The sequence below is a fragment of the Microcaecilia unicolor genome, chromosome 1 (genome assembly GCF_901765095.1).
Source record: "Microcaecilia unicolor chromosome 1, aMicUni1.1, whole genome shotgun sequence".
NCBI lineage: Eukaryota > Metazoa > Chordata > Amphibia > Gymnophiona > Siphonopidae > Microcaecilia > Microcaecilia unicolor.
The window spans coordinates 671,585,698-671,609,266 of NC_044031.1; the positions used below are offsets into that span (position 1 = coordinate 671,585,698).

The following is a 23,569-nucleotide window of genomic DNA, read 5'->3' on the forward strand; positions in this document are numbered from 1 at the left end:
TCTACTACTACTTATCACTTCTATAGCGCTAAAAGGCATACACAGCGCTGTACACCATATATGAAAAGACAGTCCCTGCTCAAAGAGCTCACAATCTAAATAGGACAGGCAAACAGACAGAACAACTAAGAGGTAAGGGAATTAAAGAGGTGAGGATAAAAGGGTACAGGGCAAGTGAGTAGCTGTGTTAAAGAGGTGGGCTTTTAGCCTGGATTTGAAAACGGTCAAAGAAGGGGCTAGGCTTACAGGCTCGGGTAGTCTATTCCAGGCGTGAGGTGCAGCGAGATAAAAGGAACGGAGTTTGGAATTAGCAGTAGAGGAGAAGGCTTTTACCATTGGGCTTTTACCGCACGGTGCTTCAGCATGTCCCACAGTAAGCCCTTTTAAGCAGTGGTAAATGTGCACCAGCGCTTACCACAGTTTAGTAAAAGGAGTACTTGATGTTTATAAACTAAATTTGAAAAGACTTCCATAGGATTACCAATATCTTCAAGAAAATGTAGAGGTGCTATATGGCCAGCCCCATCTTGATTTGTCTTCACTGTTTTGTTAGTGCAATAACATGCTGGGTACATTTTTTCCTCCTCTTCTTCAGACAGCCAAATACATTTCAAATTATGATATACAGTATATGCTGTTTTACTTTAGTCATCTTTTTATGTTAATAACCTCTTGTGTTTTTTATGAATAAATCTTATTTAGAGAAGCAGATGTGTGAAATAGCCCCCATGTGTTTCAGTGTCTGTCATACAAACATTACTTATCAAAGATCCTAAAGTAGGCTTATATCAGGATTCAAGAGAAGAAACATTTAATCCATTTGCTAAGATAAACCATTTTTAAAGAAAGAATCGAAATTCAGTCATGTCAAACTGCAATGGTAATATGTTGTCTGTACCCTCAGAGACAAAAGGTACCTTGTAAGATTAACTTCTGCTAGGCAGGTTCTATTCCACATTCCCAGTGTCTTGATTTCATGTGCCAAAGGTTAGGGCTTTTTATCCACGAATTCTCCTACACTGGTAGGTATTTTAATGAAGATGTGAAAACAGTATTGTGACTTCGTGTGTAAAATACATCATTTATAATGTTTTATGTAACTTTGCACATGACTTTATATAAAATAAAAGAGGTGTGGTAGCCGTTTTGGTCCACGTTTAAAGGTAATCAATGTTTTATTTCTATTGATTACCTATAAAATAAAATAATCTACATTTGTTATATGTCATTTAGAACATGATACTTGATTTCAAATAAATAATCGGCTCATCTTACATTCTAAGCTGGGTACAAAAAACACCAGACACAATTAATTAAAACACAGTTAAAACAACAAAAAGACCACAAAAGAAGAAATAATGATATCTTCTTTCCAAATAAACATAAACCACATTATGTTTATTGTTTATTAAAATTTTTATACCACCTGGCTACATGTGATCAAGGCAGTTTACAAATACAACTTGTTTAGGATCAAAAGGAACTCCATAAATTATAGAAAAGACCTAAACCACCCAAACAGCACATCAAATAACATTAGTTAAAACTAGATTAAAAAAAAAAAAAGTTTATGTTCTGCAAGTGCTTGTGGAAAAACAAGATACATGTGACCTTGTTTCAGAAAATGAAAAGATCAATCTCAAATCATAATTCATTCAGCAAGGCATTCTAGAATACATCATCTGTTGCAAAAGCTGTGGCCCTACAAAAGACCTGACCATTCTGACACCCTGGCTGTTAAAAGAAATTGCTATATGCAAATAAGAAGGTGCCATGGAATATAGTATCTTAAAGATAAGTGGTAGCATTTGAAATTACACACAATACCTAATCAGTAGCCAATGCAGAAGTGAAAGATTGGTGATAATGTGCTATTACTACTACTACTACTACTATTTAGCATTTCTATAGCGCTACAAGGCATACGCAGCGCTGCACAAACATAGAAGAAAGACAGTCCCTGCTCAAAGAGCTTACAATCTAATAGACAAAAAATAAAAAATAAGCAAATCAAATCAATTAATGTGAACGGGAAGGAAGAGAGGAGGGTAGGTGGAGGCGAGTGGTTATAAGTGGTTACGAGTCAAAGGCAATGTTAAAGAGGTGGGCTTTCAGTCTAGATTTAAAGGTGGCCAAGGATGGGGCAAGACGTAGGGGCTCAGGAAGTTTATTCCAGGCGTAGGGTGCAGCGAGACAGAAGGCGCGAAGTCTGGAGTTGGCAGTAGTGGAGAAGGGAACAGATAAGAAGGATTTATCCATGGAGCGGAGTGCACGGGAAGGGGTGTAGGGAAGGACAAGTGTGGAGAGATACTGGGGAGCAGCAGAGTGAATACATTTATAGGTTAGTAGAAGAAGTTTGAACAGGATGCGAAAACGGATAGGGAGCCAGTGAAGGGTCTTGAGGAGAGGGGTAGTATGAGTAAAGCGACCCTGGCGGAAGATGAGACGGGCAGCAGAGTTTTGAACCGACTGGAGAGGGGAGAGGTGACTAAGTGGGAGGCCAGCAAGAAGCAGATTGCAGTAGTCTAAACGAGAGGTGACAAGGGTATGGATGAGGGTTTTGGTAGAGTGCTCGGAAAGAAAGGGGCGGATTTTACGGATGTTGTAAAGAAAGAAACGACAGGTCTTGGCGGTCTGCTGGATATGAACAGAGAAGGAGAGAGAAGAGTCAAAGATGACCCCAAGGTTTCGAGCTGAGGAGACAGGGAGAATGAGAGAGCCATCAACAGAAATAGAAAACGGGGGGAGCGGGGAGGTGGGTTTGGGGGGGGAAAATGAGAAGCTCGGTTTTGGTCATATTTAATTTCAGGTGGCGTTGAGACATCCAGGCAGCAATGTCAGACAAGCACGCTGAAACTTTGGTTTGGATGCAAGGTGAGATATCAGGGGTAGAAAGGTAGATTTGGGAGTCATCAGCATAGAGATGGTAGGAAAAGCCATGGGATGAGATTAATGAACCAAGGGAAGAAGTGTAGATAGAAAAGAGGAGGGGACCAAGAACAGAACCCTGAGGTACGCCGACAGGCAGAGGGATAGAAGTAGAAGAGGATCCACCAGAGTGAAAACTAAAGGTGCTGGAGGGAGAGGTAGGAAGAGAACCAGGAAAGGACAGAGCCCTGGAATCCAAGTGAGGACAGGGTATCGAGAAGTATGCTGTGATCGACAGTGTCAAAAGCAGCGGAAAGATCAAGAAGAATGAGGATGGAATATTGACCTCTGGATTTAGCCAGTAATAGGTCATTGGAGACTTCAGTAAGCGCAGTTTCGGTTGAGTGGAGAGGGCGAAAACCAGATTGTAATGGGTCAAGAATAGCATGTGAGGAGAGAAAATCAAGGCAGCGGCGGTGAACAGCACGTTCAAGTAATCCAGTGTAGCTGAATGTAACTCACCTTGAGCTACTACTGAAAAAGGTGTGAACAAAATCTAAATAAATACAATAATTGAATTTGTCATGTGTTTTCTGGTGTCCTGCTTTAACTTTAAACCTATTAGAAATAATGACTGGGATATTAAAATAGGTTTCTAAAGAGATAGAGGGAGAACCAGGAAAAATGTGACATAGAATAGAAGTAAGTGTCTGTGTGGCCTTTACACATAGGAAACCTATTATAAAATTGTAATTTTACAACAGGGTGCTAATGTCATGCCTATTGTATAAGGGCTAATAGGAATGAAGGACTTTCAGATTAAGCGCTGATGCCACAATGTGATAGCTATACTGGCTCCATACTGGCAATATACAACTCAGCTCATAACTCAGTTATCAGTCTCAGCATTCTTTGTTTAAAATATAAATGCTTCTCCATGCTGAAATCATAAGTGACCATCAAAAAGTGCTTTGTGCAATAACCCTCCAACTCATAAATGGCTTCCCTCTATATTTCATGCATAAACACTAACTGGAGAGGGGGAGTAATCACAGCACAGTAAAAATCGAGCTTTTACTGCACCTTGATTTACCACATAGTTGCCAACCTGCAGTATAACAGTCCCATAGTTTGCTAACCACTGTGGTAAATGAATATTGCTGCTTGTCAGCCACTCCACAAGCAGTGTTGTTCAAGTGCCCAGAGCATTGGGCCTCCAAGCCTCAGCCTGATGCTCCTGGCTATGACCTCCATGGTCCGTCCCCCCAATGTAGAGCCCCTCCAATCCAAACTCCTTTTGATCTCCCCCCTTCCTCAAATTAGAGCCCCCCCCCTCCCCCCCCCCCCCCCCCCCCACATCCTGAAGTGCAGGTCTCCAAACAAGACCACTCCGATCTGGTCCTCCCTGAAGTAGTAGCCCCTCCAGAGTAGACCCCCCCCCCCAATCAAGCCCCCACACCCAAAGGATCCCAATCTCCATGCCCGTATCTTTATTCCCTAGTAGTCTAGGGGAGGTCCCAGGCAGGAGCAATCCCATTGTTTCTGCCCTTCTGACACTGTTCATCAAAATGGCACCCCTTGGCAGTCTATTGCTCCCCAGCTAAAAGCTGGGGTTATTTTACCATTGGCAGTTTGCACACACTGTTCACCACGAGTCACGTTATGGAATTTACATAGTAACAAGCTGCTTTACATGCATTTGCATGTTTTGTATCTCTGTAATATCACTTCGGGAGGGCAAGATAAACTGCATTACTGACCTTTAAGTTGTGTTAAGTGGCAAATAATTTGACTTAAATCCCTAATGCAGATTGATTACTTCCTCCCTAAACAATACATGGAAGGCACTGAAGTCTTTGAAAAAAAATGCCTCCTACTCCGCAATACTTCAGTCAAACCTAACTTACAGTGGTGGAAATAAGTATTTGATCCCTTGCTGATTTTGTAAGTTTGCCCACTGACAAAGACATGAGCAGCCCATAATTGAAGGGTAGGTTATTGGTAACAGTGAGAGATAGCACATCACAAATTAAATCCGGAAAATCACATTGTGGAAAGTATATGAATTTATTTGCATTCTGCAGAGGGAAATAAGTATTTAATCCCTCTGGCAAACAAGACCTAATACTTGGTGGCAAAACCCTTGTTGGCAAGCACAGCGGTCAGACGTCTTCTGTAGTTGATGATGAGGTTTGCACACATGTCAGGAGGAATTTTGGTCCACTCCTCTTTGCAGATCATCTCTAAATCATTAAGAGTTCTGGGCTGTCGCTTGGCAACTCGCAGCTTCAGCTCCCTCCATAAGTTTTCAATGGGATTAAGGTCTGGTGACTGGCTAGGCCACTCCATGACCCTAATGTGCTTCTTCCTGAGCCACTCCTTTGTTGCCTTGGCTGTATGTTTTGGGTCATTGTCGTGCTGGAAGACCCAGCCACGACCCATTTTTAAGGCCCTGGCGGAGGGAAGGAGGTTGTCACTCAGAATTGTACGGTACATGGCCCCATCCATTCTCCCATTGATGCGGTGAAGTAGTCCTGTGCCCTTAGCAGAGAAACACCCCCAAAACATAACATTTCCACCTCCATGCTTGACAGTGGGGACGGTGTTCTTTGGGTCATAGGCAGCATTTCTCTTCCTCCAAACACGGCGAGTTGAGTTCATGCCAAAGAGCTCAATTTTTGTCTCATCTGACCACAGCACCTTCTCCCAATCACTCTCGGCATCATCCAGGTGTTCACTGGCAAACTTCAGACGGGCCGTCACATGTGCCTTCCGGAGCAGGGGGACCTTGCGGGCACTGCAGGATTGCAATCCGTTATGTCGTAATGTGTTACCAATGGTTTTCGTGGTGACAGTGGTCCCAGCTGCCTTGAGATCATTGACAAGTTCCCCCCTTGTAGTTGTAGGCTGATTTCTAACCTTCCTCATGATCAAGGATACCCCACGAGGTGAGATTTTGCGTGGAGCCCCAGATCTTTGTCGATTGACAGTCATTTTGTACTTCTTCCATTTTCTTACTATGGCACCAACAGTTGTCTCCTTCTCGCCCAGCGTCTTACTGATGGTTTTGTAGCCCATTCCAGCCTTGTGCAGGTGTATGATCTTGTCCCTGACATCCTTAGACAGCTCCTTGCTCTTGGCCATTTTGTAGAGGTTAGAGTCTGACTGATTCACTGAGTCTGTGGACAGGTGTCTTTCATACAGGTGACCATTGCCGACAGCTGTCTGTCATGCAGGTAACGAGTTGATTTGGAGCATCTACCTGGTCTGTAGGGGCCAGATCTCTTACTGGTTGGTGGGGGATCAAATACTTATTTCCCTCTGCAGAATGCAAATAAATTCATATACTTTCCACAATGTGATTTTACGGATTTAATTTGTGATGTGCTATCTCTCACTGTTACCAATAACCTACCCTTCAATTATGGGCTGCTCATGTCTTTGTCAGTGGGCAAACTTACAAAATCAGCAAGGGATCAAATACTTATTTCCACCACTGTATCTTTAAATTGAAAAATGCCCTTTTAGTCCAACTTGGTAATCAAAGCTGCACCAGGGATTGGCGTTAATTCTATTCTCCACATGCTATCTCCAAGAAGGAATGGCATTTGAATCCATACAATGTCAACATGATAGTTGAGCGTGCCTCAGGGAGCAGGCTGTACAAGATGACCAAGCAGCATGACATTACTCTACACTCAACTTTATTTATGTATGTATGTATTTATTGATTTATTTACTGCCTTTCTGAAGAAATTCACTCAAGGTGGTGTACAGTAAGAATAGATCAAACATGAGCAATAGGCAATTACAGCAGTAAAAATATTCAAATAATACAAAGTATGGCATGGTATACTACTTACAATGTCAACACAATACGTAATAGAACATTTTAATTGATAGTGAAGGGTAAAGCAAAGATGTAACATATAGATAGGTAAGTGAAGAGTTAGAAAGTAAGGTGACTGATTTAAAGAAAGTTGCACATGATCAGAGAGATGGTTAAATATTATCTTAGCTAGGGTAGGAGTGGATAAACACGTCCTGCTGCAGTATGTGCAGCCCAAGTCACTTCTTGTGTGTGTGAGTGAGACTAACAAGTTAGTTACTTCTTCCATTAAAGGCCCGGTTGAAGAGCCAAGCTTTCACCTGCTTCCTGAAGTAGAGATAGTCTTGTGTTAAGCGGAGTCTTTCAGGCAGTGCATTCCAAAGTGTAAGGGCTACTCCGGAGAAGGCTCGCTTGCGGGTATCACATCATATAATGTCTTTTGGAGAGGGTGTGGTTAGTGATAGTCCTTGGGGAGGACCTTAGTGTCCTTGGCGGTGTGAGGAGGATCATCCTATTCTTCAATTACTCAGGGCCATTCCCTTTCAGGTTCTTGAAGATCAGATATAGAGTTTTACATTTAGCCCTGTATTGTACTGGTAGCCAATAAAGTTTTTGCAAAAATGGTGTGATGTGGTCACGTCGCTTGTAACCTTGTATGAGTCTTGCTGCAGCATTCTGAATCAACTGGAGCTGGTGCAGGCCCTTTGTAGTCAGATTGCTGTATAGTTGCATTGCAGTAATCCAGTCTTGATGTTATCATGACATGCACAACTGGGATAATATTTACCTTTTCTGTGTAAGGAGAGAGGCAGCGTAGCTGTCGCAAATAGTAGAAGCAGCTGTTGAAGGTTGATTGGATTTGGGGAATCAGAGTAAGTGATCTAACTGTATTCCAAGGTTCCTGACTTGTGAGTTGAGGGGGAGTTCGTACTTCCCAAAAGGGATTTTGATGTCAGGTATGTATCCACTTGTGTTAGAGAAGCTCAGTTTTACTTGGGTTCAGGCAATATTTGTTGCGTTTAGCCCATTCTTGAATTGATGTTAGACAGGTAATCAGTTTATTCAAGGCTATAGGTAAGTCAGGTTCAGTGGGTATGAGTAGCTGCACATCATCTGCGTAGATGTAGAACTGAGTGTCCATTGACCAAATCAGCTCACCTAGTGACTTGAGGTAGCTATCGACGAAATAAATAACTTCCGCAAATCCCTGAAGGCACGTCTCTTCCACAAGGCCTACAAAGAAAACCCATAGCCTTACAAAACTACCTCACCAATCCACACAGTTATTACAGTCCACCTCTATCCTGCCTAATACCTTCTCTCTTCCCTTACCTAATCTTTGAAAATTACGAATTGTATCTGATATCATGGAATAACTATGTCATAACCAAACTCTGTAAGCCACATTGAGCCTGCAAATAGGTGGGAAAATGTGGGATACAAATGCAATAAATAAAATAAAAATATTGGACAGAATAGGTGACAGTGTCGATCCTTGTGGTACCTTGCAGGTCAGTGCCCATGGTGGTAATGAGTTGCTGCCAAACATGATTTAAATTGTCCTTTAAAAAGACACAGATATTCAAAGTTAAATGATCATACTCCACTCAGTAGTGTCATTCAAACCCACAGTTTTTTCTGATCTAAGTTCAAAAATCCAATATTGTGCTCTTAGTACTAATTTCTCTACTCTATTACCCCACAAAATTGCAACAGAAACATATTCTAATATCCAGGTCAATATTCAGCCAGCAGTGGTCAGTGTGTGTTTAAACTACTGACTGCCACCAAACTAATTTGGACATGAAAATCAGTGTTGGGCCCTATCCAGGCACAGGCAATGGCTACCCAGATCTTCTCGGTACCAGGAAATTATTTTGGTATTTCCTGATAGCATCTTACCCGCAGCATTAGGACTGCTTTTTGTACGGTCCTACATATCTGGTTAGCTACAGTATTGAATATTGCATGTGCCTACGTAACTCCCCAGATCCTGTCCAACTCTGCCCTGGCACTAACCAGCGAGTGCCATGTCGGTCACACTGAATTTTCAACAGCACTGTGTGGTTAAGTGCCACTGAAAACCTGAGGAAGATCTGCTCACTGCGATTTAATAGGGCAGGTTCCTCACCTGCCCAGTTAAATTGTTCTGAATATCAACTCCATCATATTTTTATTTCTTTGGGATTAAAGAACACAATCAATTGGTGACTATGTTCACAGGAAAGATGTGGGATGTAATAATCTTCTTAGCTTTGATAGTCATCACCCCAACCAGTTGAAAATAGTATTGCCTATTGGGCAGATTTTAAGGATCAGACAGATTTGTTCTTCTGTTCTGGAATTTGAAAAGCAGTCTAAATTTCTCATGTCAAGATTTAAATTGAGGGCATATTCTTAGTCTACCATTAGAATAGCATATTTTAGGGCTTTATTTGCCAAACCCTTTTTTGTTGTTTTTTTTTTACTGGAAAATCAAGTACATGAGAAGATGGACAAATGTGTGTGTGATGAAGTACTCAGTTTTGGCTCACAAAACATCAAGTATACCTCACCAATACTGGCATATTTTGCACTTGGACCTTGCATTGCATTTACTAAGGACAAAAAGTTTGTGGTAGGGTGATTCTTGACTTATTTTACACTAGTAAAAAAGCCCCGTTTCTGATGCAAATGAAACGGGGGCTAGCAATGTTTTCTTCTGTGTGCATGTGGGAGTGTGTGTGTCCCGGCCCTCTGGCCTCTCTCCCCTCCCCCCTCTGAGTCCTTCACTGTTACAGAGCCAGCGATTTGATTTCGTGCTCTGCTGTTTTCCTTCACTGACTGTGTTACAGAGAGGGCGGGGCAGACACTCATAGGGAAACCGGATATCTCGCCCCCTTCACACTTCCAGCTGGAGGCTTCATAGAACGTTGGTGTTGCTTTTTATATAGAGAGATCTTTCTCCAGAAGAAATGGTGAAGAAAGTATTGGTCACCACCATCTGGTTTCTGTGATTTTTGCCCATAAACTGAGGAGTGTACTAGCTAGATTAATTCTATTACACACAAACAATTTTAATTAAGATTTTATACTACATGCACTCCTTCTGTTGTATATGTAATCCTATGCCTTTGTCAGAGGATTGCTGTGGGAAGTAAAGCAAGATTGGTTGAACACAAGAACTGGTTTAATACATAGTCTATGAACTCCCCTATGGTTCGTCCTTATATTCAAGTCTTACAACAGTTGTGGTGGAGAATACTGGAACATGTCCCTGTTGCAATTTGTGAATTTGAAACTAAGAAAATAATATTGGATTTTTGATCTTAGATCAGAAAAACAGTGGGTCTGAATGACAATATAGCGTGGTTTGCAGTCATTTAATTTGAATGTCTCTGGCGCTTATTTTCAAAGCATATGGATCTCTGTGTGCTTGAAACGTCCAAATCCCAATTTTGCAAAGGCAGAAAAGGAAGTCCAATACTGCACTATGAATAGTAAGTACTCCAAATCATGACATACAACAACAATAACCAAACAGGAAGAAACATCCAAGTCTAAAAAGAAGGATGCCCATAGTTAGACCTATTTCAATCACATCTAGTAGGGTACAAAAAGGTGCTCTGATTGAGCAGCTCACCGCTGGAGGGATTACTCTTTAATCCCCCAGTGATTGTTGTGCCCTTCCTCTCCCCTGAAAGTAAAACTGGAAAGGAATACCCATACTCTGTGACATCGGGTATTATGGGCATTCTGAATAGAGACACATGCAGATCTGAGGAATAGCCTAGTGGTTAGTTCAGTGGGCTTTAAACAAAGGGACCCAGGTTCTAATCCCACTTTAATTCTTTTTTTTTATTGTGAGCCCTCCAGAAACATGAAAATACATATTTTACCTAAATATAGAAGCGACCTGCAAGCCTAAAGGCTATAGAAGTGGTATATATTCAGGTACAGTATGTGTTTTTTCTTTTCCTGGAGGGCTCACAATTACAAATCAAAAGAATTAAAGTGTGATTTGAACCTGGGTTCCTTGGTTTAATGTCCACAGTACTAACCTGCTAGGCTGCCCTCTGCTCTGCAGGGACATCCGTGTGGCCTTCTAAGAATACTGCCAGACAGATGTCCTTGTCTCTGCTTTTTTGCCATTTGTATGTTGGATGTTCCCCTTTGTAAAATGGCTGTTCATGCTGGACATCCTCAGCGCACAGACTTCTATCTCAAATATTTTTGAACAGGAAATCCTGGCATATTTCCTATTGAAAAATATATGTAGGAGGCATATGTTTTGAATATTATGAGCTGGACATCTATATTCTGACTTGAACGTCCTTTTGAAAATGCCCCTCTCTGTCTTTTAAAGAACATTTTAAATCAAGTTGAATGTGGAGTGATATGCTACTTGACCATCATTTATAGCCTGCTCCCTGAGGCATTTTCAACTGTCATGTTGGCATAATACAGCTTCAAATACTTTTTTTTAAGATAGCAGGTAGAAAGCAGAGAAACAGTGGTCCCTGATGCAATTTTGGCAAAACCCTGTATCAAGTTGTGCTGAATGGGTGTTTTTCAACTTAACATAGTAACATAGTAGATGACGGCAGAAAAAGACCTGCACGGTCCATCCAGTCTGCCCAACTAGATAACTCATATGTGCTACTTTTTGTGTATACCCTACTTTGATTTGTACCTGTGCTCTTCAGGGCACAGACCGTATAAGTCTGCCCAGCACTATCCCCGCCTCCCAACCACCAGCCCCGCCTCCCAACCACCAGCCCCGCCTCCCAACCACTGGCTCTGGCACAGACCGTATAAGTCTGCCCAGCTCTATCCTCGCCTCCCAACCACCAGCCCCGCCACAGACCGTAGAAGTCTGCCCAGCACTATCCCCACCTCCCAACCACCAGTCCCGCTTCCCACCACCGGCTCTGGCACAGACCGTATAAGTCTTCCCAGCACTATCCCCGCCTCCCTACCACCAGCCCCGCCTCCCGATCTTGACTAAGCTCCTGAGGATCCATTCCTTCAGCACAGGATTCCTTTATGCTTATCCCACGCATGTTTGAATTCCGTTACCGTTTTCATTTCCACCACCTCCCGCGGGAGGGCATTCCAAGCATCCACTACTCTCTCCGTGAAAAAATACTTCCTGACATTTTTCTTGAGTCTGCTCCCCTTCAATCTCATTTCATGTCCTCTCGTTCTACCATCTTCCCATCTCCGGAAAAGGTTCATTTGCGGATTAATACCTTTCAAATATTTGAACGTCTGTATCATATCACCCCTGTTTCTCCTTTCCTCCAGAGTATACATGTTTAGTTCAGCAAGTCTCTCCTCATACGTCTTGTAACGCAAATCCCATACCATTCTCGTAGCTTTTCTTTGCACCGCTTCAATTCTTTTTACATCCTTAACAAGATACGGCATCCAAAACTGAACACTATACTCCAGGTGGGGCCTCACCAATGACTTATACAGGGGCATCAACACCCCCTTTCTTCTGCTGGTCACACCTCTCTCTATACAGCCTAACAACCTTCTAGCTACTTGAATACATAACTTGAAGATAAGTTATGTATTACTGAAGAAAGGGAGAGGGGATGGTATATGATATATTACCTTTCTGTGGTTACAATCAAAATGATTTACATATTATATGTAGGTATTTATTTGTACCTGGGGCCATGCCCAGAATCACAAAGAGCTGCAGTGGGAATCAAGCCCAGTTCCCGTGGTTCTCAGGCCACTGCACTAACCATTAGGCTACTCCTCCACTCCCAAGTATTGGGAATTGGGGGCAATTTTTACAAAGACTTCAGTGCCTTCCATGTGTTGTTCAGTATTTGTGCATAAAAGATAAAGAGAAGCCATTTATGAATTGGTGGGTTATTGTACAAATAAGATTTGATGACTGCTTATAATTTTGAGTATGATGACTGATGTTAAGAGCTGAGTTGTATAGAGCCAGTATAGCTATCACATTCGGGCATGAGCTCTTAATCTGAGGGTCCCTCATTCCTATTAGGAATTTTTTGTTATTTAGTATTTTATCTTGCCCACTAGTGCGTTGTTTTTTTTTTTTTTCTTGAATAGCATTTTATAATGGCACCATAGGCACCTATACTTCTTTATACAAGCAGTCAGAACTAGCCATAGTAGTGCACAAATCCTCATGCAAAAATTTACAGCTGCTTCAAAGAAAGTGGAAGTACAGCACACATTTTTTGGATAGATGCACATATTTAATATTCTCCGAGGACAAGCAGGCTGCTTGTTCTCACTGATGGGTGACGTCCACGGCAGCCCCTCCAATCGGAACACTTTACTAGCAAAGGCCTTTGCTAGTCCTCGCGCGCCGATGCGCACCGCGCATGCACGGCCGTCTTCCCACCCGAACCGGCTCGTGTTCGTCAGTCTTCTTTTGTCCGCGCTCAGGACGGTCGTGTTTGCGCCGTTTCGCGCCCCTCAAGTTGACCCTCGCGCGTCTTTGAGCTTTTGCTTAAAAAAAAAAAAAAAGGAACTTGGAGGAAGACCTTTTCGGTCTTTTTCCCCTTTTTCCCGTGTTTCCAGTTTTTGCCCCGCTAAGTTTCCTTTCGTTTTCGGGGTAGGCCCTTTTGAGGCCTCGGTTCGAGTTTTTCTCTACCTATTTTTGGTGCCTTTACCGCCATTAAGAGTTTTGATTTCGCTGGCGTGATTTTTCCGCCCATGTCATCGAACTCTTCCAGCGGCTTCAAGAAGTGCACCCAGTGCGCCCGGGTAATTTTGCTCACTGATAGGCACGTGTCGTGTCTTCAGTGTCTGGGGGCTGGGCACCGCCCGCAGGCCTGTAGTCTTTGCGCCCTTTTACAGAAAAGGACTCAGGTAGCAAGATTGGCCCAGTGGAACGTGTTGTTCTCGGGCTCTTCGTCGGCAACAGCACCGGGGGTATCGAGTGCATCGACGTCGACAGCTTCAAGACCTTCGACCTCGGCATCAACTGCATCGAGGCATCGACCCTCTGCATCGTCGGTACCGAGACATCGAAAGGCTGCGTCGGCGTCGGTGGTACCGGGACCTCCACTAGTGCTGATGTCGTCGGACGATGGTGCTTCGACTGGAGGGTTCACCTTAGCGCAATCAGTGCATACCATTACCGTGTGGAAGGTAAGCCGATCTCAGGACAGCCTTTAGTTGTTTGCTTCATGAGAGGTTTGCTTTTGTCAAAGCCCCCCGTCAAACCTCCTACAGTGTCATGGGATCTCAATGTCGTTCTCACCCAGCTGATGAAACCTCCTTTTGAGCCACTGAACTCCTGCCATCTGAAGTACTTGACCTGGAAGGTCATTTTCTTGGTGGCAGTTACTTCAGCTCGTAGAGTCAGTGAGCTTCAGGCCCTGGTAGCCCAGGCCCCTTACACCAAATTTCATCATAACAGAGTAGTCCTCCGCACTCACCCTAAGTTCTTGACGAAGGTAGTGTCGGAGTTCCATCTGAACCAGTCAATTGTCTTGCCAACATTCTTTCCCCGTCCTCATTCCTGCCCTGCTGAACGTCAGCTGCACACATTGGACTGCAAAAGAGCATTGGCCTTCTATCTGGAGCGGACACAGCCCAACAGACAGTCCACCCAATTGTTTGTTTCTTTTGATCCCAACAGGAGGGGAGTGGCTGTGGGGAAACGCACCATATCCAATTGGCTAGCAGATTGCATTTCCTTCACTTACGCCCAGGCTGGGCTGGCTCTTGAGGGTCATGTCACGGCTCATAATGTCAGAGCCATGGCTGCGTCAGTGGCCCACTTGAAGTCAGCCACTATTGAAGAGATCTGCAAAGCTGCGACGTGGTCATCTGTCCACACATTCACATCTCATTACTGCCTGCAGCAGGATACCCGACGCGACAGTCGGTTCGGGCAGTCAGTGCTTCAGAATCTGTTCGGGGTTTAGGATCCAACTCCACCCCCCTAGGCCCATGTTTTATTCTGTTCCAGGCTACACTCTCTGTTAGTTGGATAAGTTGTTAGGTCAATCTCAGTTATGTCCTCGCCGTTGCGAGGTCCAGTTGACCATGTTTGTTGTTTTGAGTGAGCCTGGGGGCTAGGGATACCCCATCAGTGAGAACAAGCAGCCTGCTTGTCCTCGGAGAAAGCGAATGCTACATACCTGTAGAAGGTATTCTCCGAGGACAGCAGGCTGATTGTTCTCACAAGCCCACCCGCCTCCCCTTTGGAGTTGTGTGTTCCCTTGTCTTTGTCTTGCTACATATGGGACTGACGAACACGAGCCGGTTCGGGCGGGAAGACGGCCGCGCATGCGCATCGGCGCGCGAGGACTAGCAAAGGCCTTTGCTAGTAAAGTGTTCTGATTGGAGGGGCTGCCGTGGACGTCACCCGTCAGTGAGAACAATCAGCCTGCTGTCCTCGGAGAATACCTTCTACAGGTATGTAGCATTCGCTATATACAAGTGGAGATTGCAATTCCACCCTCATTACACCCAAAATTCCTACCTGGAAATATTTATGCGCAGTCTTATCAGCATAAGAATTTATGTGCATGTATTCATCCATTCTGTTTTATATGAACTATTTTCCATGTTGATTCAGGCATGAAATGCAAGCATCTACTGAAAAAGTAGGCTCTGTGCAGTACACCCAGAGGGTTCACTGGCAGAATGGTTGGTTAAAGTGGTATGTGTGACCCCCCTGCACGAATTCTCCCAGATGGTCCTGGCCTCTTAGGATGCATTTTCTCCTTAATGGTACACTGCAAATGACTGTATTGGCTGGGAAGGCAGATGGTTTGCTGCTCCAGTGGTGCATATTAACACCCCCACCCCTGCTCCCCTTGGCAGTAGTGTCACTGTTACCCTGCTGTCCAGGGAGATAACTGCTTAATTGCAATGTCAATATAAAGCTAGTTGTAGAAACTGAAAGGTGATCCTTTGCTCTCCTTAGAGTTAAGCACAGAGCAGTTTTGTGCTTTCCACTGACCTGTTGCGTAAAATTGGTGACAGTGGACAGCTGTTGCTCCACTTAATAAGATTAGAATAAAGAAATTAGTTGTACTGACGTTAATCTGCCATTTAACACTACAAACCATCTGGGCTCCCTGCAATCTCAACATGCCCACATTTGAACACAAAAAAAATGCATGAGTAAACCCTAGTTCACAGCATGTCTTAAACCTTCTATTCATAACAATCTATTTAACAAGCTTAAAAGATACACATAACTAAAAAGGAAAATGTGGTAAAAATTGGATTGGCATTTTTTTTACAAGCCTAGCACAGTTTTCCAAAACATAAAGGCAGCATATAAATATGTATTTGTAATACTGAGAGGAGACTTTGTGATGTGTTAGTGATACTGTTCATTCTGCAGAAACTAATGAACATTAAAGAGTTTTTTTTTTTTCAGAAAAGCATATTTGTTTAGATGCCTATAGGTCAGCAACTTTATACAGTTTATAAAATGTCTCCATATATTTGGGGATAGTATAAAATTAAAAAAAATCTCTAAGATTAGTGTACTAACCCATTCGATTTCCAACAGGTTGGCAATCTGTTCCATATATATATTCTTGAAGTTACTGAACTTTTTAAAGAAAGTTTAGAAAAATGAACACACACACACCTGCCCATTGGAGAACATTAGATGTCAAATAAAATAGCCAACTGGTATATGAAGGGGAAGAAAACTGACTGAGTTATAAGGCAATAGTGGGGAAATTAAATACACAAAAAGCTAATTTCAGAGAAAGCAAATATGTACATGAAAGATCAACACCAGGAGGGTGTTAATAAAGACAAAAATATGTTCCATTGCTTCTTGTAACATTAATTCTAGCAGACTTAGCATTGGGGGTATATAGGTAGAGCATGGTTTCATTTCCCTGATCCAGACACATGACCTTAACCAAATCACTTACATTCCCTGGGGTCTGACTTTAGACAGTTTTGGACATGGGTGATTTAAGTTATATGGCACTTTGTTTTAGTTGACAGCATAATATTGTTAGCCTTTATGCTGGACTAATGCAGCATGAAAGTCCTCCATCCCTATCTCAGTCTGAATTTTAACAGAAGAGGTCCCATGGAAATTGCATTCCTATAGCTTGTTGCTCAGAACACCATCTGAGAACACATTAGGTTTTTCCGAATGAAGCTATGGTCCTGACACTGTGATTAGCATCTCATATATGCAGCTACAAATGCTGATTTTTAATATTCCAAACTGTCTGGGTGAATGCTTTTCTTTCAAAGATATTTATATCTCTAAGCTCTGGTTTCTAGTAGCCCAGCTGAGTGGGAACTTACTTTCACACTCTTTAGCATTGGTGGTTCTCGGGTTAGTAGTTTTTCTCCATGAAGAAAGCAGATAACTCCAAGCAGCTGCAGTAAACTCAATGGACTGTTTAACATTTGGTTTTCTCTTCTGTTTTTTGTAGGTCACTGTGTAACACAGTAAATGTTTACAATCTGGTCTGCAATAACTGTAAGGAAAATTGCAGCTATGTCCTGTTTAGTAACAAGATCACATTTTTGGTGGACGTGTTGATGCATCAGTTAACGGTATGTTGAACAGTACTTCTAGTCTAGAAACAAGGCTTTTGTTTCTTCAGTGACATAATAATACTCAGTACGAGATGCAGTATCAAGAGGAAAGAGAGTCCGTATACAATTGTTCTGGGGCTTTTTACTTTTTAATGCAGTTCTAGAGAGGATTGAAAGTTTTGCAAAGTATTATCAATTGCAGTTTTAGGTCTGTAAAATGTCCTAAATGTTGTAGATATCTTATGAACCAATTTACAGTCCCAGTCAATCAAATTGATTGATCCCAGCCTATCTATTAGAAAGAACAAGGTAGGTGGCCACTTACTATCAACAACTCAAATGGTTTGATTTACGAAGGGTCCAACATAGACGCACAAGCTTGTGTACTATTTCTGCACATAAAATTATGCTTTACCTATGTAAAGCAACTGAAAATGCCCACCTTTAATGTGGCTAAAAGTTTGTGCGGAACACACTACATTTTACTTTTATTGAGTTGAAGTGTTCCCAGATGCATGTTTAGACTGGAGAAGGAGAAGTATGTATATACATTGCATTTTCTAGCCTATACACGGACTTTTCAAGTAAAATTCTACCCACATAAAATCATGTACACTTTGACATGCCTACTTTGTACTTGTGACAGACAGTACAAAAGAAAAAGTGCATGCATATTTATGCTTTGAGAATCAGTGCAAAGTCCAAGCTACAGGTATGTATAATCTTTGTCTCAGTATAGGCAGCTTGAAAATTACCCCCAAGTTTATATTAATCAGAGGTTAATATCTGAAAACACACATAGGTTCAAATTGATTTGTAAAGTAATTTTACAAATTATTCAGATGGACAAACTTTTTTTTTTATTCCAGTGGCATATACTTTTTAGCTATCATTAAATGTTTTCATGTTAAAAAAACTCTTTTTAATAGTGACCTGGTCATCATTAGAATTTTATTATGAAAATTCTGCTTGTAGTTTGTCATATTTTCATGAGCCAAGCAGTTTAATTGCTAATGTTTAAAGGCAGAGAGGCACAAATAGGTTGTTGGCAGAAACAAAGCAAGTAAAATGCAACCTGGAAATTTGATTCCGCCTGCCAGTACTAGAGTGTTGTTTTCCATAGAAGCTTGAAAAGGGCATTCCAGCTATTGGAGTATAATTAAAGTCAGTGAAAGGTGCTTCTCTTGCACTAGCTCAGTCATAACATGGTCTTCGTTCTGCTGCATGAGCCAGAACACAGACTCCTTGGTTAATTAGAAAAGGGAGGAAATCCCATGAGCACTTTATAAGTGGCAGGAATCACTCTACTGCGTGATAACCATGTTTATAGTAGCAAGTTCACTGAAGCACTCTTGCACAATATTGCTGTGTATACACACTGCATATAACATTATTTCCTGATTATTTCTCTTTAAGAGGCCTTTTTACTAAAGGGTGGGAGAGGTAACGCAGGCTTGGCGGGCAGCAAATCGAATCTACCGTAGGACTCGCCCAGGAGCCCGGCGGTAGTCCCACCTTTGCTACACACCACTTCCAGCGCTAGAAAATACATTTTTATTTTCTAGCGCCAGGGGTGTGCCCAGTGGTAATCAGCGCTAACTGGTTAGTGCCGAGGCGGTAAGGGCTCCGGCTGTAAATGGCCACACGGCAATATTTTGCTTACCACACAGCCATTTATCAGTCCTCCTGAAAAATGCCCTTTTACCAAATGGCTGTAAAAAGTGGCTCCAGCTGTGGAATGCACTACCAACACACTTGAAAATGATCAACGAATTAACTAACTTCCACAAATCTCTGAAAACCTACCTCTTTAACAAGGCCTACCACGATAACCCATAGCTAACTATAACACAACATCTACACACCTTTATTCAGAATGTCTCTTTCTATAACTGCTTGACCAGATCCTCTTCTTTTTCCTTGATCTCTTTGTAACACCAATTGTATTATTTACCCTGGTATGGCGATGCCATAACAGGTCTTTGTAAGCCATATTGAGCCTGCAAATAGGTGGGAAAATGTGGGATACAAGTGCAATAAATAAATAAATAAATTTGCTATGGACAGAGAATAGACTAATCATTTTGTATATTTAGAAGTTAATATTCAGAGGCATCACCACCCCATATATGGATATTTTAAACCAATTTATCAGAAGGAATGGATCCTAAGGAGCTTAGCCGAGATTGGGTGGCAGAGCCAGCCGGCGGTGGGAGGCGAGGATAGTGCTGGGCAGACTTATACGGTCTGTGCCAGAGCCAGTGGTGGGAGGCAGGGCTGGTGGTTGGGAGGCAGGGATAGTGCTGGACAGAATTATACGGTCTGTGCCCTGAAGAGGACAGGTACAAATCAAAGTAGGGTATACACAAAAAGTAGCACATATGAGTTATCTTGTTGGGCAGACTGAATGGACCATGCAGGTCTTTTTCTGCCGTCATTTACTATGTTACTATGTATATAAGTTGAATTGATGACTATTTGGTCCACTTACATGAATATTGTTATCCAAGTAGTTACTGATTATTACTGCTTCCTGGGTAAATTAAGGCTCTTCCCCTTGTAGCAGGGTGATTTATGTTCTATGGCACTTTGTTTGTTGACAGCATAATAGAAAATTATATTGTTAGCTTTAATGCTGGGTTAATGCACCTATGCAAATGCAGTCTCCTGGCCCTTTCTCAGGTTAAATGGGTAAATTTGGCCTGAGAAATTTAAAGCTAAATTTTGATACAGTCATAATTGCTTATGAGTTTTAAACCCTTAGTGTTCAATCTACTCAAATGTTGCTCTTAGAAACATTTCCCATTGATCAGCTTCAGCAAATAAAATATAAAAATCTCTGATCAGGTGCCCTGTATGTCTCTAGCAAAATGAATGAACTCCCTGTCTCCAAGTTTTTGCCCCTCTACCATTTCATCATCAGTTTCAGTATAGTATGCATGGATTCTTATTATATCTTTCTTGACATACAGACTGTCAGGACTAAGATAGTCCTGGGAAAAACTCTGAAAAAAAGATCTTAGGTCTAATATTTGTCTGTGAAAATGTAAACAGCTTATGCTTTACTGTGCTGCAAACTGGGGGTAAAAGGGATTTATTTAGTCTAAAATGTAAGTAAACTTAGTGTGTGATGATTTTAGCTGGTAAAAAGAGGTACCGTATGACCTTTTGCTTTGTTAATATTAAAATATATCAGAACTGCTGTTAAGTCTGTTGGTATAAAAATTCTTTGCAACTTTGTTGAGAGTGTTGATAGAAGTTATAGATTGACCTATGTTAAGCCTTGTCCTTCCTATATAATAAAACGCACCTTCAACATTCTGAAGCTGACTGCATGGCTGAGGCATTCCTGCTCTCTGTATCCATCTCCTGAATTGGCATCACATACTTCCGGGTTCGTCACAAGCAGAAGTGACCAACCACACGAGGTTTCGCGGCTTCAGATTGTTGGAGGTGCATTCTATTAAATAGGATTGGTCAGTTCCTTGAAGCACAGCCAGAGCTCAGCGTCCTGCACAGTAACGTTCAGACACCAGAGAGAGAGAGGGGGGCCTGACACCAGAGAGGGGGGGAGGTATCTCTGTCACACACACTCTCTCTCTCTCTCTCTCTCTCTCTCACAGTCAATGTCTTTCTTTCTCTTTCGTTCTCTCTCTCACACTCTGTCTCACACTGTATCACTTTCACTCTCTATGTGTCACACAGTCACTCACACAGTCTCTTGGTCTCATACACAGTCTCACAGAGAGTCTGTGTCTCACAAACACTCTCTCTCTCTCGCACACACTGTATCTGTGTGAAACACTCTCTCTCTCTCTCACACTGTGTCTCACATACGCACTTGCACACACTCTCATTCTCACACACACACTCTCTCTCTCACAGACACACTCGCACCCAGACTCACTCTCTCTCTCACACACACACACACACACTCGCACATTCACTCTCTCTCTCTCACACACAGAGTCACATACACTCTCTCAAACATACACACTCGGAGGAAAACCTTGCTAGTGCCCGTTTCATTTGTGTCAGAAACGGGCCTTTTTTACTGGTTTTATATATAGATTCTAGGTAGGAAATGAGGCATGTAAGTCAAGATGTTCACACTTTCCCTTGTATTTTACAGAACGCTCTGCTAAATGCAGAACCTTTTGTAAAGTATGTATAAGGGCATTCAAGAGTGCACACGTCAAACATTTTACAGTGGTGATCACAAAAATACTCAATGGTACATATAAAGTGGTCATGCTGCAGGCTTAGAGAAAGGCAGGAGGCCCAAGGTATGAAGACAAGTACAAAATAAGTATGCAGGAATGTCCAGGCAGCTTATAGATAAAAAGATTTGCTTTATGCTTCAGCAAAACTTAGAATCTGGAAAAATGGAGTGGCAAAGGTTTTACTAATGCCATAAGCACACAGATGGCTGCGATAGGAGATTCCAGACAGTGAGAGTAGATATTAGTGTTCTAATGGGCCCTGAAGATGCAATACTTGGTTGTACAGTAGGGAAGATGATAGAAAAAAATTAAAGAAATCTTGAGACCTATAAAGGCAGTGGGGAATCAAGTTTCAAAGGTTTGCACCCCATGGCTATATGGGAGCATTTGAAACAAAACTAGACTGAGAAGGACTAAATACTGGGGTTGCGAGAAGCGATTGGCCCATAGGGAAGGGGAAATAGAAGATATTCACAGAATGAAGAATGTATATAGGTTTGTGATTGAAGGATTTGGTAGACTGAACTGGGAGATGAGGCAAAAGCAGTATTGATGCTAGAGATCATAAAGCAATGCAAACCATAAATGTAAGCAACAGGGATAGATGTGGTCAACTGCATAGGAGCTTCCGATAACAAAAGATGACAAGATTGTAAGGAACACTAATGTATGTAGTATAGAGCAGAGATGGTATATGCTTTGCAAAGGATATCAATGGGTCTCTTTTGATACTAGGAGGAACTACAGGGTATCAAATGCAATAGTACGGAGGGAGTTGAGAGGGAGATACTGAGAAACTGTAATGGTAATTATTAGTATGCATGTTAGAACTGTTCCTCTTTTAGTTTATACCAAGTCACATATATGGGGGAAATAGAAGAGGAATGCTTGTTTGGCATGCCTTTTGGATTATTGGGAGAGTATGAGTGATGAGGGAAGTTAAAATAGCATCTTGGAATGTGGATAGTATCAATTCACTTGTAAAGTGTCACAAGATTTTAAATATGTTAAGACAAGCAAATAGCATGTCTGCAAGAGACAAAATTAGATGATAAAGAACATTACAGGCTGTGGTGGATCAGTTGGGTGCAGGAGGTTCACTTTGCATCTTCGGGTGAGTGCAGGGCAGGAGTAGTGAGCACAATGCACCATTACTAAGGTAGTTTCAGATCCAGGTTGTATTTTGTGATTTTGAGAGCTAAATGGCAGGGGAGGGAGTTTCTCGTAGTTCATGGTTATGCCTAAAATATAGAAACATCCTTTTTTTTTTTAGTGGAAGTGTTTAGGCAATGTTGTGGTGGGCTGGGAGATTTCCCCATTATATTAACTGGGGACTTCAATTTGGTCATGCATGTTAAATCGGGTTGTTGTCCCCCACATAAGGAAGAGAGCGACAGTATAAGATAGAGGAACTATGCGCCTTAAGAGGACCTTAGAGTTCCCAAAGGTATATAGAGGGCTAACTTGTTCTTTAGGTATCTGGTCCATTTTGTCTGATAACCTTGAAATTCAGAGTTTCAAATTATGCACTGTAAGGTTCCGGTGGCTAATGTAGATTTTGCAGGAAGAGTGTGATATGGTCTAGATCTGGTCACTGGCCCTTCAGAGCTAAGAATAGAGTCTTACCTCTAACAGAAAGAATCAAAGATACTCTGCACATATAGTTCCTTCTGCATCAGTAGCCCATACTCCAGTAGCTTGCAGTCAGTGAATTCCAACCCTTGGTCAAAACTGTTGCTCCATCGTTTACTCCTTCTGTGAAACTAGATAATACCTATATTGTTCAGTACCGGCAAAGGAGGCACAGGAAGCACCATACTAGAGATCCTTGCTTATGCAAATTACCTACTAGTCTCTCACACAAATTGTAGACCTATTATGCAAATTAGCTTTCCTCTAGCACTGTCTGGGGGTTTTCTCTTTCCATTTTTCCTTAAACAATATTCTAAAAGAACAACACTGGCTCCTTCTAAGCAGCACTAGGAGCTCCAGTCTAACAGCCTCCTCACCCTAAACAAGACCAGACTCAACGTGACATTACAGTCCTATCCTCCACCCTGGCTGTTTAACTTAAAGAAAAAATCATCAGAACAATAGTGTCCAGATTTCCAGTTCCCAAATACTGGTAAGAACCTTT

The 23,569-nt window shown here is 42.1% G+C and overlaps 1 protein-coding gene across 1 annotated transcript in view; it reads left to right on the forward strand.

Moving 5' to 3' along the window:
- SCAPER (S-phase cyclin A associated protein in the ER) overlaps window positions 1-23,569 on the forward strand; it is a 960,370-nt gene that overhangs the window by 573,916 nt on the left and 362,885 nt on the right. Inside the window, 1 exon segment of the mRNA XM_030187331.1 lies at window positions 17,104-17,227. Within this exon segment, the coding sequence (XP_030043191.1) occupies window positions 17,104-17,227 (124 nt within the window).